Genomic DNA, 15,226 nt, shown 5'->3' on the forward strand with positions numbered 1-15,226 from the left:
TTGTCAGCTCTCAGTCATGTAATAGTACGTCCTTTAATCTTACTTTTAAAAAAATTCTTAATGAAAGATATCAGTTGCTTAAGATGTATTTCCCCTATGTAGCAGTATAATTTGAACTACTAATGGCAATTAAAAACTGACTGGTTCTTTTTTGATTGTTAGCAAAAACAAAAAGTTACAATCTAGTGGATTGTAAAAAAAAAAAAAAAAAAAGAACCTAGCTAAATCTGGCTAGATTCCAAAAAAAAAAGAAAAGAACCTACCTAAATCTGGCCTCACTGACATGATATACTTTTAAAAATTACTTGCTACATTTATCTTCATAAGTGATAATAAAATAATGTAATTATTGGTTGATATAAGCAGATCCTAATATTCTTGTGTACATGTCACCTCTTACCTGCTGAGGGGGAAATCTGGACAGTCACAGGAGAGAGGCTGGAGCAGCCGGGAAATGTAGCCACTCTTAGTGGCTGGTTACATGAACGTTCAATATTTTGACACTAGTCATGCTGTCCCATTATCAGCCTTGTTTATCTAAATACTGTTGTCCTATATTTAAATTTTAAGCATATCAAAATAGTCTTTCTTAGTTTTTATTAAGTGTAAAAACAAGTAGCCTAATACCAAATTCTTCTTGAAGATGTTTCTAAGAATACTACTTGCAAGCTGCATTGAGATCAGTGATATATCAGTGAGTGAAAATGACACCCATCCCATAATGCATAGAGCAAAGTGTCTAAAAATACTTGTAATAAAGTTGTTTCTAAGAGTGTTAGTAGCAAGTTACATTGAAAATAATGTTATATTGTAACTGTAACAGTGAATGAGAGTTACACCCATTCTTTAATTCATGTAGAAGACAAAAAGGATTTTGATATACATCTATGAAGAAATAAGATCATGATTTTGAAGCAGAATGTATAAGGTATGTATGCATAATCAGAAACAAAGAGTTGTATAAATTTATCTTTATAAGTAATAAGCCATGAAATCAATCCTAATGGTCTCAATTCTCAGACTTTGTGTTAGAGGGTGGTGTGCAACTGTCTGATTTCTGGAACCCCAACTACACATTGCAGTACTGGAGGCTCTCGTTCAGACAAACCTAGAATGTTCATTCCTGAAGTGTGTCCTTCAAGGTGTTTACAGCAGTAACTCTGTGCAAGCACACTTAACTCTCAAATAGCCCAATGAGGTATGAAATATAAATTATTTTATATATGATTAACTTGATTAATAAAAGTGTGTTTGTTATAACTGTAGCAGAACCTGTTAAGTGAGTGATGCATCAAAGAATGAGCTATTTTCTGCATGACATGAGCAAAGGATTGAATATTTTTTTGAAATAAGATTTCTTGCATTTATTTGAAGCAAAACACCCTGAATTTATTAGTATTAATGCAAGTCAATACATTATAACATCTTCACTTTTATGTATGTGTGAATTTCACAAGTTCTGACAACATGTTAACATGTTAGTTACAGTCAACACAGAGAGCCCTGATATGATGGGTGAGTTTATACATTAGAACAGGCTCCAACTCATCTAGCAGCTCTGTTATGGATGCTAATACTTTCTGTTCTATATCTTCCACTTTTAATCTGTCCTCTGTAAGTCCTTTGCACTTACTTAGCTACTGCATACCTTTACCTTGAACAGCTTCTCACTTTTCAGCCTAGTTTCCTAATTAAACACAAACCTCATTTCACATGCCTTTCTTGACTTATTCATTTAGTGTCACTTAAGAACAATAAGGGAGCAACATATATGAATTGGAATATTGTTTTTGCTTGTCTTAGCAATTTTGTCAAGGGTATTTTGAATCTCCTCTTCAAAAGTTCCTTCTAATGGCATAGTAATTGTTTTTATGATCTTTCCAATGAACTATGAAGTACTCTCCTGTCAGGCCCCATTCTTGTGGTAATGAAGTCTAGGAGAGGGGTGCCCTCATTTAATCCTGGATTGATATTGAAGAGTTGCCCCCCATCCTTTTTATACAAGACGTATGAAAAGATGAGAGGAGACAAGATTCAAATGAAATCATTATTATCTTTATCATTTTTTACCATCAAATGTTTATTGATACCTGTCCTTTGCCCAAAGCTCAAAGGACTACTGTAATGAATTTTTAAAACCCCTGTCCAATCTTAGAATATTTATACAGAGAAAAATAAAGCATCAGTAAAAGTTCCCTGGAAAGCTTTTGAAAATAGACATGGGTTGCACAATATCCCCATAAAATCTTTCCAAACAATGAGAATATTAGCAAAATGGTTGTTAATTAAATGCTTAATCCATGCTTATTTAATCCAGTACTTGATAGATCGTATACTAATTGACTACCAATTCAACATTTAATAATATGGGGGGGTGCCTCTTGAGATCAATATATAATCTAATTATACCTGTTTTATGGCATTTGGAATATAAATTCAAACCTTATTTCACATGGTTTTATCTTTATATCATCTAGCATTTCCATTTAAATATTGTAAAAATAATTTTCTTCTCTCTTTTCCTATTCATATGTCCAACTGTTTCACTATTTTTACATATACGTTAAATTCCCTCTCTGATAATTTCAACTTCTGCATAATGTTTAGGTCTCATTCCATTGATGATAGTTTCTCTTGTTTTCTTTGAACACCTTATAATTTTTTATGGAACTACTTTTAAAGAACAAGACTGTATGTTTCCCTACATTATTCCTTAAAGAATGGCATTTACCAGAGGACCAAAATGGAAGCATTGTATATAATAGTCGAATTCTTTTAAGTATCGATAATAATAAAATATATTGTTATAAAATTCTCATCTTGGTTTAAAGAGGCTCTTATTCCATTATTTTATTTTGTAATTCAAAATGGTTACAAGTGGCAATTTGAATTTTCAAACTCATTGATTCCTAATTTCATTAATTATGTGATTAGTATGTGCTTGTATTAATTTTACTAGGTCATTTGTAAATATTATCTTATTATGTAAATTATAATCATTTTTAAAATATTACCATTATTTGGATGTATTCAACAGGAAATAAGCAGGTTATTTGGTCATTGACAACATGAAAAGTTTTGTATTTTGCATTTTGTATAAAGTAAAAATAAATAGGTATAAGCTTTGTCATCAAATAACTAATAATCAACTATGAAAGATAAGGCAATAATTCAAGCAAATATAGTTTAACTATAAATTGTTAAATGTTATTAGCTATTTTTATTGGAGATATCAGTGGAAATTTATTAAATAAGTTAGAATTTTTGTAGGACCGGAATTAAAAGCAGGCTTTATTTTTTATTTATTTATTTATTTAATATTTGTTTTTATTATTATTCTGTGAAAGAAGTAAGGTAATCTGATAAATTGGGACTAAGTTAGGCTAGTAGGACAATCAAGGAAAAAATATCTTTAATAGATGAGTGCCAAAGAATAGAAAGGAATCATTTATGGAAAATTTTTCTGGAAATAATATTTCCAAAACATGGGAACAGCAAATACAAAGGCCCTGAGGCAAGATGAAGCTTAACTACAATCAAGGAACAAAAAGAAGCTAAAAGGTTAGGTCAGAAGATAACCACACAAATTTACACCAGCTGGTCCCTAACTTCAAGTACGTGGATATATTCTTGAGGTGAGTTAGACATCTATATCATCCAAAAAACAAAAAAAAAGTTGACTCCAAAATTACCGTGGAAATTCTGAGTGAGACTCTTTACAAAGGCACAACCATATTAAAGATCACAGCCATCATTCTCCAAACTCCACTCTGGCCATCACTTGCAGGCATTTAATGGGGGTGTTTAATATCCTCTCTAAAATATTGGGCAGGAAGAACAAACATCCTAGCATGTCTGCACCGTGCACCTAGTGTCTCAGAATTGAAAATTAGCTGGAGCTCCCCCTGCTGATGGCTTTGCCGTTTATTTTCTTTACCTTTTATTAAGAGTCCCATCTCTTTTAAGAACTGGGATATATTTTTTGAGGGAAATAAACTATAGGAAAATTCAACTGACAGAGGTCATACTTTACTTGACTTTTCTGTTCTTTGCTACATTTATTTGTTGAGACAAAGGTCTGTTCTTAGCCTTTTTTTAATGACTGTTAAATATAATGGGCACACAGTAAACTGCACATACTTAAAGAACACAGTTTAAGTTCTGAAATATGCATATACCCATGGAACTGCCAAAACAATCAAGAAAAGGAACATATCCACCACTTGCAAGTGTTTTTATGCCTCATTCATAAAGCCCCTTTTTTTCCCCACATTCCACCCCTCCACATCCCCAAGTGACCACTGATATGCTTTCTTTTTTTTTTCACACACACACACACACACACACACACACACACACACACTGTATTTTATTTTTACAAGAATTAAATAAACTGACACCAAGCATTGTAAATGGATGACCAAAACAAAAGCAACAATGATTGCAATTACCAAGTAGGCAGAAATGGAGACATAACAATCCAGGCAGAATTATCAGGAGTAAACATGGATATAAGAAAACATAATGTTTAATTCTAATCTACTTTTATGAAAGCAGTGGTCTTCACATCTACCTGTGCTTTAGAACCAGTTGGAAATGTTTTCTTAGTGAAGTTTGTCAGGCCTACTTCCCAGAGATTCAGAATTGGGAAGTTATATTTTTAAAAACTCCACAGGTGATTCTATTATTCAATCAGGTTTGTAAACTAGGGGACTAGAGTAGTTGACAACATCAGAGGAATGGTAAGAAAGGCAAGGTTGACCCAGAGGCTAAGAAGACAACATTTATTTCAGGATGCAGTAAAGGGTCCATAAAGTACTTTATTAGAATAACACATGTGAAATGAAAAGGATTAGGAATCAGAAAAGTCATTTTGGGAAACTTTTCCAACATATAAGACTAATCAGTGGGGAGAGGTTGGGTGAAGAAGGCTTGGAGAGAGAGTAAGGAAGGGAAGGACCAGAGGTTGGAGAAGAGTTAGACAGATAGATGATACATACAGAGAGATACAGATGTATTTATTTACATATATTATTTGTCATAATGGTGTTGGTGCATGTAAATATCTTACTGAACATGCTTCTCAATTTATATACTTTAATGGCTTATTTCTGAAAAGGATTTTTTATTTCTGATGTGAAAATCTCTAATACAGAGACAGGCATTGAGGTAGTCTGGTCAAGAGAGTTTTGACCCAGGCAGGGGTATGGAAAGTCCCCCAAATTACACAGGTAACCATTTACTCTGCTTAGAAAAGGAGTTCCCTATGTTATTAATGAAATTAAGAACTCTAATTTTAGAACAGCCAATTGAAAATCATTCCAAATATAAACTACTGCAGCTACAAAGCAAGCAACTGGATAGCAGGAAAGAACAATAGGTCAGACAACAAAAAGCAAAACTTTCTTGTACTATTTCTTCTCTTGACAAACAAAATTCACAATGCTCATTGTTAAGTTATTGGGAAATCTCTGTTACACTATGATGGAGGTAGGCTGTGATGATATGCACCAAGTCAAAGAGAACTATGGAAGGAGTCCAGAACTATGGCTGGCACAAAATAGATACTCAATAAGAATGTGTTAGATAAATTAATGAGTAGCAGGAAGTAAGTGGCATAATATAAGGCAAATCAGGCAAAGAACTGAGACAAGTTTTGAACAAGCCTTTGGAAATGTCTAATAAATACTAATTATCATTTCTTTTAGATTTGCTTGGATTCGTGGACACAATGTCAAAACATTCATATTTTAATCCCATGTAGAAGATAAATTAATGTGCATTATAAAAATAATGTATTATAAATATCATTTATTATCTTCTATGTGCCCCTAGAAATGTATATATACTTCCCATATATCTGTAAACTGTTCTATAACATAGATATTTTGATCCACAGTTTACAGATGAGAAATTTGAAGTTTGGATGTCTTGGTAATTGTTTTTATTGTATTTAATTTTGGGTTACCTTTTTATTTTTGGAACAAGATAATGGTTTTCCATTTATGGTGTTGATATAAAATTTCTATTTCTTTTCAGATCTGTTAAGGTAGAGTTGACAAAGAAACTTATAAGCTTTTAAAGGTGATGATTTGATATGCATATACATTGTGAAAGGGCAACTCCCACATAGTTAATTAATCCATACAACACCTCAGAATTTTTATCTTTCCTTTGTGTGTATGTGAGAACATTTAGGTCCTATTCTCTTGACAAATTTCAATTATACAAAACAGTATTATCAACTTAGCTACCATGTTATACATTAGATCCTCAGGCCTTATTTAACTTAGAGCTGAAAATATGTACCCTTTGACCAACCTCTCCTTATTTCCCATACCTCCCTGGTTCTGGTTCAGGCAACCATTTTCTTCTCTTTTTCTATGAGTTGTTTGTTTGTTTGTTTGTTTGTTTTTGGTCCCACATATAAATGACATCATGCAGGATTTGTCTTTCTCAGTCTGACTCAGCTCACTGCTCTCAAGGTCCATTTGTGTTGTTGCAAACAGCAGTCTTTCCTTCATTCTCACAGTTGGTAATTATGTATGGGGAGCTCATTTTGAACTGAAGTTCAACACTCTCCACACCTTCACGCTTTTTTAAGTTATCATGGAAGCTTCTCTGCTTGAAGATAGAAAAAAATAGAAATTTCATTAAATAATTCTCCTTGACTACACAGGCAAGACAAGCCTTTCAGACACACACCTCGGAGGAATTGCCTCATTCCAGATTCTGAGTCTCACCATTGCAAGGACTGAGATTTCAAGACCTGCTTTGTTCTTGCTTGGGAAGGGGCAGAGACTTCTGAGGAAAATAAGCAAACGAAAAAACAATTTTTTTTTGGCCGTGTGTGCAGCTTGAAGGATCTTAGTTCCCCGACCAGGGATTGAACCTTCACGTTCGACAGTGAAAGCGTGGAATCCTAACCACTGGACTGCCAGGGAATTCCCACAAACAAAAAAAATTGACATGAAAAACAAAATATAAACACACACACACACACACACACACACACACACACACAACAATGACGTATTTACTTAAAAAGATTTCACTGAATTCCGTATTGAACTAGACACAAAATCCATGCCCTAATGGAGCTAAGCTTATAATGGGGAAGAAAGACAAAAAGAAAAGAAAAATGAGTAAATCTCATAGAATGCCAGAAGGAGATTGCTTGCTATGGTGAGAAACATAAAACAGGATAATGGTGATTATGGGTGAGGAAGGGGATGCAATTTTAAATAGTGTGGTCAAATAGGCCTCCTTGAGAAAACAACATTGGAATAAAGACCTGAAGAAATAAAGGAGTGACTCTTGTAAATATCTAGGAAAAGAGAATTCTAGAAAGAGGAACAAAGTATGTGAGGTCAGTGCAACGACAGCAGAGTAGCCAAGGGTGAGGGTAGAATAAGATGAAGTTAAAAAGTGAAAAGGGCACCTGACTTGTATGGTGCTCAAGGACTATGGCGTTAAAAATGAAAATAAATAAATAAATAAATAAATAAGGGTTTACAGGGACCAAAATGTTCAGGTCAATCAGTCATTACATTCTTATCCCCTCTGGAGGCTACTTGGGGGTCAAAGTATAACCACAGCTTAATTAATGAATAAAGCATCAGGTGAGAAAGTTCCTCAGGTAATGTTGGTGATGTGTTCTCCAGCTACACTGACACATGTTTGCCCTCCATGGAGAGGTGTCTCCTGTCTCCAAGTGGCACTGGATGCACCCTGCACAATTCTCTTTATAACTCTGCTTCTCATTCCCACTTCTGTGTTAAGTAGACCACCTCTTCTTAACTGAAATTTCCATCACTGATTTTGCCAGCATTGTACATAGTCCTACAGAAAAACTTTTCACTTATCTTCTTAATTAGAATAATATGCCTCTGGAAACACCTGTATCATGTATATAATATAACATAGTTGTATTGATAAAATTTGTCTCAGGAAAATGATAATAATCAAATGCTAAATGTGTACAAGGCCCTGGGCTAGTTGTTTTAAGTACATGGTTTTACATTATTATCCCAATAAACCTATGATATACTAATAAATGATCTTCATTTACAATGAGAAGTTTTAATGATCGTGTCTGCACTAAATATTAATATAGTCACAAATAACTGCCATTTCCTGAGGGAGGACCATTAATTCCCATCTCATTTATGTTGGGCTTGGTCACGTGACTTGGATTGGCAAATTAAATATATATAGAAGATTTAAGAAGCAGTGTATGTACCCTTTTCCTTCTTCAATAATGCTAAGTGCCCTTCTCCTTCTTCAACAATGATGGCAATCACCCAGATAGAGGATGCTCCATTAACCTGGGTCCCAGTGTGAAGATAATGTAAACTGGATCTGTAGCTCACATTTGTCATGGAATACGAGTGAGAAATAAGCCTGTGACATAGAGAAGCAGGTCCCTTTTTATTATTATTACTGCAGCCTAATATAGTCTGTTATGTCTGTTTAATCCACACCTTGAACCTAAATCTTGATGGTCATTTTAAATATGGATGCAGATTTGACTAATTTACATATATTAATTTTATGGTATCATTAATATCCAAAGTTCTATATAGGTAGTGACAGTTACAGTAAAAAAAAAAAAGATGTAACCAGTAAAAATAGAATTTTGACTTGAAAACTGATTATCTCTAAAGAGAATTTCCAAAAATTGTTTTTTTGCATTGGAAGTTTCATTTGCAATAAATCACAGACTCTCCTGGTGTGACCACTCTAACTAACAGTCACTTAAATAGAAGTTCTGATATGGTATATCAATAAGTAAAGTTATGATGTCACCTTGTGAAATGGCTGTGTATCTGCCAATTGCTCTGTCCCCAAACTTTTACCTGATATCCAATCAAATACTGAGATAGTCTTTCAAACTATTTATTTGAAACTTTTTTTTTTTGGTCTTCAAAAACACTAGGTATTTAGCCAAAGTTAGATTATGTTTAGAAATCTTAGTTCATCATTAATTGACCCACTAAGACCAAATATAGAAAAATTAAAACTTTTAACATCTGTAGATAATAAATGTTTGACTATCAAGGATCATTACCAAAAAAAGTATAAATTATTATTCACAGTGACAACTTGATGAAATTCATTACTTCACCTATATTCTTAATAAACAACTCCTCACTCTAAAAACAAATCTTTTAAGTAGATTAAGCTTGTGCTTTGTTTTTCTCATTCACTTTAAGTTAGTCTGAGAGTTCATAGACCTAAACATGTTTAACCTTGAAAAAACGTTCTCTTTCACTATAAGATGTCAAATTATCTTTAATGGAGGGAGTCTTGATTTCTTGGTGACGTTTTCTATAATGAACAAACTTTTAAGTTTTGCATTTAAATAGCCTGGTGTTTTGTCTTGTCTCTTCTAATGTAGGCATCGATTGTGAAGTAAATATAGATGAATGTCTATCAAAGCCCTGTCTCCGTGATGGAACTTGTATTGATGGCATAAATCATTACACCTGTGACTGCAAGAGTGGGTTTTTCGGAACACACTGTGAAGCAAAGGCAAATGACTGCCTCTCACATCCTCGTCTACATGGCAGGTAGCTACTTTTATTTTTCTATTATTAAATATAAGAAGGCAAATTTAACTCACGATATTTAAAACTGAATCTCAAGGAAAAGTTGATAAAGGTAATTTTAATTATGCTTTTTCATAAAACAAGAGCTAAGTACAGTTAAGATGACAGATGCTGCCCGTTTAACTTAATGAAATGCACTGATACATTATCTCTGCCCTTCTTTTATTTCTGCTCATTAGCATAAAGTAATTTTCAATAAATGTGGATTAATTGGACTTTAATAATCTTAAAGGTAATGCTCACAGTAATAGTAGTAGCAGGTAGGATGATGAGAGATTCTATTATTTGCTCTATGGAGGGATAATACCACAAACTTAGTATTTAAAATGTTTCTAAATAGACCGGTTCTTTCATCCCTATGTGCAGATAAGACATTTTGTGAATCTCTTTATGGAGTTGTATAATAACTATTCTGCTCATGGATAGAATATTAGTTTATGCAAATCTAGAGTGGGGATATTTCTAGAAGATGCAGGTGACAAGGAGGGATGACTCAAAGAGGCACCCAGCTGCCTTCCTCAGCACCATTTTTCTTTCCTAGTCTTGCCACAGACTTTGTAAGCCAGAGAGGGAGGATGAAGATGGGTAGTTCACTACAGTGCCGTTTGGCCCCAGCTGATTTCAGTTTCCTACATAAGCCCTAGACATTTTTTTTTAAATCTTTTCAAGTTGGTTTTTTTCTTTCTTTCTTTCCATTGCCATGGGGAAGATGGCAAAAATGAGAATTTATTTGTTCTTTCAGTCCAGTCACCTTGAAGGATAAGAAAGCAGAAATAGCCTCTGCCTTCTATTGCTCATGGGAATGTGTTTTTTCACCTGACCTGGAAAAGAAAAAAAATTAAACAGTGAACTCTCTTGAAATTATGCTTTCACTGTCTTACTTATTTAAAAAAATAATTCTGTGTTTCAGATGCATAGACTTCATTGATAAGTATCAATGTTCATGCAGTGCAGAATGGACTAGCTCAAGATGTAACATCAAGATTAATGTAAGTTTTATAATTTTTACTAAATTTAAAGTAATTTAAAAGAAATACAAAACAGTTAGCAGATATGTGGTCCTCTCAAAAAACCCATAAGACATTTGGTCCACACCAAAAGATCCTTGATATTTGGTCCTGTCGAAAATGTTGTGAAATGGGCCAAATATGCTCTTGGACCTTTTGGATAGGACCAAATATCCTGTGAGAAACAAGCTATTTGCTGTAGGTCTCAGAATCATTATTTCAGCAATTACTGATGATTTAAGTGCCTCTCACCGTTCCTTTGGAATTTCTTTTTTGTAATCTTTGCTGATTCCAAACAAAACTGAAAATCATAGCTTCTTTCACCTCCCCCTGCCCCGTCTATTGCTATCGTAAACTTCTGCAATATGGAGTCCTCAATCAACTAAATCCTGGAATTGGCCATTGTCCAAAGAGCTCAGAAGGCTTATGATTTGCCATCTGCCTCCCCCTCTCTGATATTAGGAACCACAGGTGTCTGTGGATGTGTAGGGATGAGGAGATTAAATGGATCCATACACAGCAAGGAGAAAAATAAGTATGGGATGGATGTACCAAGAGATGGGTACATGTAGAGAACCTCAACACCAGTAATGCTCTCAGAATCTGTCTTCTGATCTTCAGGCATATGACCTGACGTGATTGACACATGCTATTTTATGTGGAATGTGTCATCTGCTGAGAAGTTTCAGTTACCTGAAGTTTAAGACCATTCATGGTGGATGAGAATCTCATGTGCCTTCCTGGACAATGGGAAGTTCTTCCAGGTCCTTCCTGGCTGACAATGACATGGTAAAGGAAGGAAGTACACGCACTAAAGACAGCCTTTGGCATTGTGAGACTATGGATATTTTATTTAAATCCTTCCTGTCTCTTTCCTTTGTCAGTAAAATACAGCTCCTATATTGCAGGGTCATTGTGTGATGATACACATTCAATGTGGCTGATACTCAGTAAATGATGTTTTTGGAGGGAGAAACAGAATTGAACTGCAATTTTGCTAGTTACCTTCTGTGTGCTCTAGGACAAATTACTTGCAATCTGATATCATGTTTTATCTATTCAATGAGGGTAATCACAAGAACTACTTCTTAAGTTGTTGTGAGAATTAAATAATGCAGGTAAATCAACTAGCACATATTTTGACACATTTTTGAAGCCTAATAATTTATTGACATTTTGTGGATTTGATCCTAGATAGTGAAATCCACACTTGATGTGGAGAAGGAGACGTTGTAATTAACAAATTCCCTGGTAGAAGATGCAGGAGGCATGTATCTTGTCTGCACTGTTGCATGTGTTGCCTGTGATAACCTCCAAAACCCTGTCTCTTGGTAGTGCAAATGTGGTATTCGTCTTCTGAATTAAATATACAAATAAAGAAGTAATTTCTTTCATATATGAATTTGTATATATTCATACCCACACACCCAACATTATGAAAACAATTGTTTAAATGCTACCTATATGCTTCTAGATGGTTTTTTGTAATATTTTTATTTTAACATAAAGTTGAACTCATCATGGTCCTTATTCAGTGACTTTTGGTTTCACCTAGTGTATCTTAGGGACCATTTCATTATAATACATGGAGTCCTGACTCAAAATTTCAGTAGCTACAAAGTGTTCCAAATAATTGTTGAGGAACCACACTTATTTAATGAGAGTATGAGTATGCCAGCTTCCCTAGATCCTATCAAATGAAATCATTTTTTTAAAGGGTTGACTAATTTGATGAGGAAAATGTAGCATGCCATTATTTTGATTTATATTTCACTGGCTTATTATGAAGATTGAACACATTTCCATATGATTATTCACCACCTGTATTTCTTTGTTTGAGCCCTGTCTACTCACAGTCTTTGACTAATGGTATTTTTCTTTTGACTTGCCTGCTTTTTTTGGTTTTTATATACTATTTCAAATTATGGATAAAATCCACTAGATTCTGCAAAATTACAAATCTTGTCTAGAGTGTGACCCTTCTTTCTTTACAAAACTATTAAAATTATGAGATTTTCATATTTTTCTTTACCTTTTTCTTTATGATACTATGCTTTGCCTCTCTCCTTAGAAGGTCCTTTTATACAGCAATATTTAAATTATTTTCTTATATTCTAAATTATTACAATTTTACGATTAACAACACTTTTAGTCCTTTAATCTATTGTGAATATTTTGTTATAATTGATAAAAAGAAATCTAATTTAATTTTTTTCAAAAATATAATCAATTTTCCAAGAACTTTTACCAAAGTATCTATTATTTCTGGATTGTTTTGGTATGCTTCATTTTTATGCACTAATTCCTATATATGGGTCAATTTTAGGACTATTTACTCTATTTCTCTTCTTTTTTAAAATCTTATCCTTCCATCTATATTAATTATTATAGTTCAACAAAGTTTTTTTAACTGTCTTTTTGCTAACACTGTAAGTACATTCCAAATGTAGTTTTGGTCATTCATTCTGTAAATATTAAAAATGTATTATTTATGAAAAACCAAAATACAGTAATTATCAGATATACCTCCTGCCTCACCATCTCCATCTGGATATATGGATAAGGGGTATAGACATGTATCTTACTTAGCGATATGTATCTTACTTAGCTCACCTATTTTTTGTAACTTTCTCTATGTTGCAATGCCCAGATAACAGCTTCTGAAGGGCATTCATGGATTGATGTTTGAGTCTGTCTTTCTAGTCCAAAGAGACAAAAGCAGAGGTGAAACACAGGCAGTACTGATTGAAAAGAACCCTCACATCAATATGTATCTGAAGTTCCTGGGAAAGTGTAAAAGCAAAGTTTATGTTAGGGCTTCAGAGGGAAAAACACAAGCAAAAATTTTTGTTGTCAATCTGATAATTTGAAGCAACCTTAAAAATGTTAGAATTAATGCTAGAGAAAAGCAAATGCATGATTGGGTATGGAATGGATGCCATGGTTAGTGAAACATGTAATTCAACTCTGAGTACACAGAAAAGAGAATAGAGTAATACAGAAATCAGGTATTTTCTTTTCTATTTTGTTGGGACTGAGAAGGATAAATACCCTAAGGGAGAAGTGTTTTGTTTTAAATATAAAATTATGTGTGTTAAGTACTAAAATGTTAAAAAAAAGATTCTAGAATAAAAAGAGTAATACATTCTCAGATGAAGAAAAACTAAGAACTAATCATGTGTAGAAGGACTAAAGGAAGTTTTCTAAACAGAAAGGAAATGAACAAAGAAAAGAACTGAATGTGTGTGTGTATCTGTACTTCCTCAAGTGTAAGCTGAAATTTATAAGGGGCTTTTTATATAATAAGATTTTTACCTTTTGTCTACCATATACATTATGTACATTTTCTCATTTTTTTGTTAATGTTTATTTAATATATAGTGGATCTTGACATTCAAAGGCTTTATTTTTGTGTAGCCAAGTGTACTGATATTTTCTCCAAAGGTTGTATGATTTGTGACATGTTTAATAGGGACTTACTTGAGTTCTTCTGGTATTTGTCTCATCTTCTTTTTATTCACAATTAAGAGATTGGTCCCTCAGTATGATTTGCAGCATAAGATTTGAGTTGGGATCTCCCACCAAATGCTCAGCTATTTACCAAATGTCATTGTAGGGAATATTTATCTCCTTTGATTGAAAACACATCTTTAAAATAAGGGACATCTCATAAATGGTAATATTTGTCACACACAGTTTCACTTTATCATTGCAGATTATTCTCCATTAATATATATAGTTCTACTTTATTCTTATTAATATTCCATGGTATGGAGGCTTCATATTTATTTAACCAGTACCCTCTTGATGAAGATTTAAGATATTTTAAGGTTATTGCCCTTAAATATTATGTTTTAGATGTAGAATTTTGAGTTTTTTCATACTTTATTTCATAGTAGGAAATAATCATTTGTCCTTTGAGAATTCTCTTCATGCTAATTTGTATTTTTGTGGGTGTATTTCCCTTTGGCTTCACAGCCTATTTCTTTCCCACAATATTTGTGTGTTTATTAGGAATCTCCTACATATTTTTCCTACGTATTTTCTCTATCTATTCCATTATTTGTCATGGTCCATAAACCTTGAATCTCCAGTATAGGGGCAGACTTCCATCACTACTCGCGCAAGAGTGAGCCTTTTTGAATCAGAAGAACAAAACAGGTGGGGAAGGGGGCTGCCCTTCCTTTCCCAGCCCCTCTTGACCAACACCAAACCCACGTCCTATGCAGTGTTACAGAGTCCTTAGCAATGTTGAATCACAGAACTCTCAGTCTTTTGGACGTGTTCATGCTTGACCCCTCATTTTGCCAAGTTAGAGTACAATATACTACCATGATTTTTAATATACACTTCAGATTTATTTTGCAACATTCTTTTCTTTACCTGAGGAAATAGGAGTGGTATTAAGTGTTAGCTTTTTTAATGGGTTTGGAACTTTGCATTACCTTTAAAAAATCTTGACTTGTTTTATGAATTTGGCATCATGTCTAGTTTTAACCCTGATGTACTTTTCTTTCCTATATTGATTCATTTGTGCCTTTTCAGGCAGTTTCTAAGACAATGGTTTTGTTTTCCTGTATTTCAGTGGCCTTCTTTCCTGGAAGTACT

General features: G+C 33.6%; 1 protein-coding gene across 1 annotated transcript in view; it reads left to right on the top strand.

Annotated features, from left to right (window-relative positions):
- Positions 1-15,226, top strand: part of EYS (eyes shut homolog) — a 1,768,116-nt gene that overhangs the window by 641,003 nt on the left and 1,111,887 nt on the right. Inside the window, exons 14-15 of the mRNA XM_036871239.1 lie at positions 9,401-9,572; positions 10,522-10,600. Coding sequence (XP_036727134.1) covers positions 9,401-9,572; positions 10,522-10,600 — 251 coding nt within the window. The remainder of the gene's footprint in view (positions 1-9,400; positions 9,573-10,521; positions 10,601-15,226) is intronic.

Source organism: Balaenoptera musculus, chromosome 12, assembly GCF_009873245.2.
Source record: "Balaenoptera musculus isolate JJ_BM4_2016_0621 chromosome 12, mBalMus1.pri.v3, whole genome shotgun sequence".
NCBI classification, from domain to species: domain Eukaryota; kingdom Metazoa; phylum Chordata; class Mammalia; order Artiodactyla; family Balaenopteridae; genus Balaenoptera; species Balaenoptera musculus.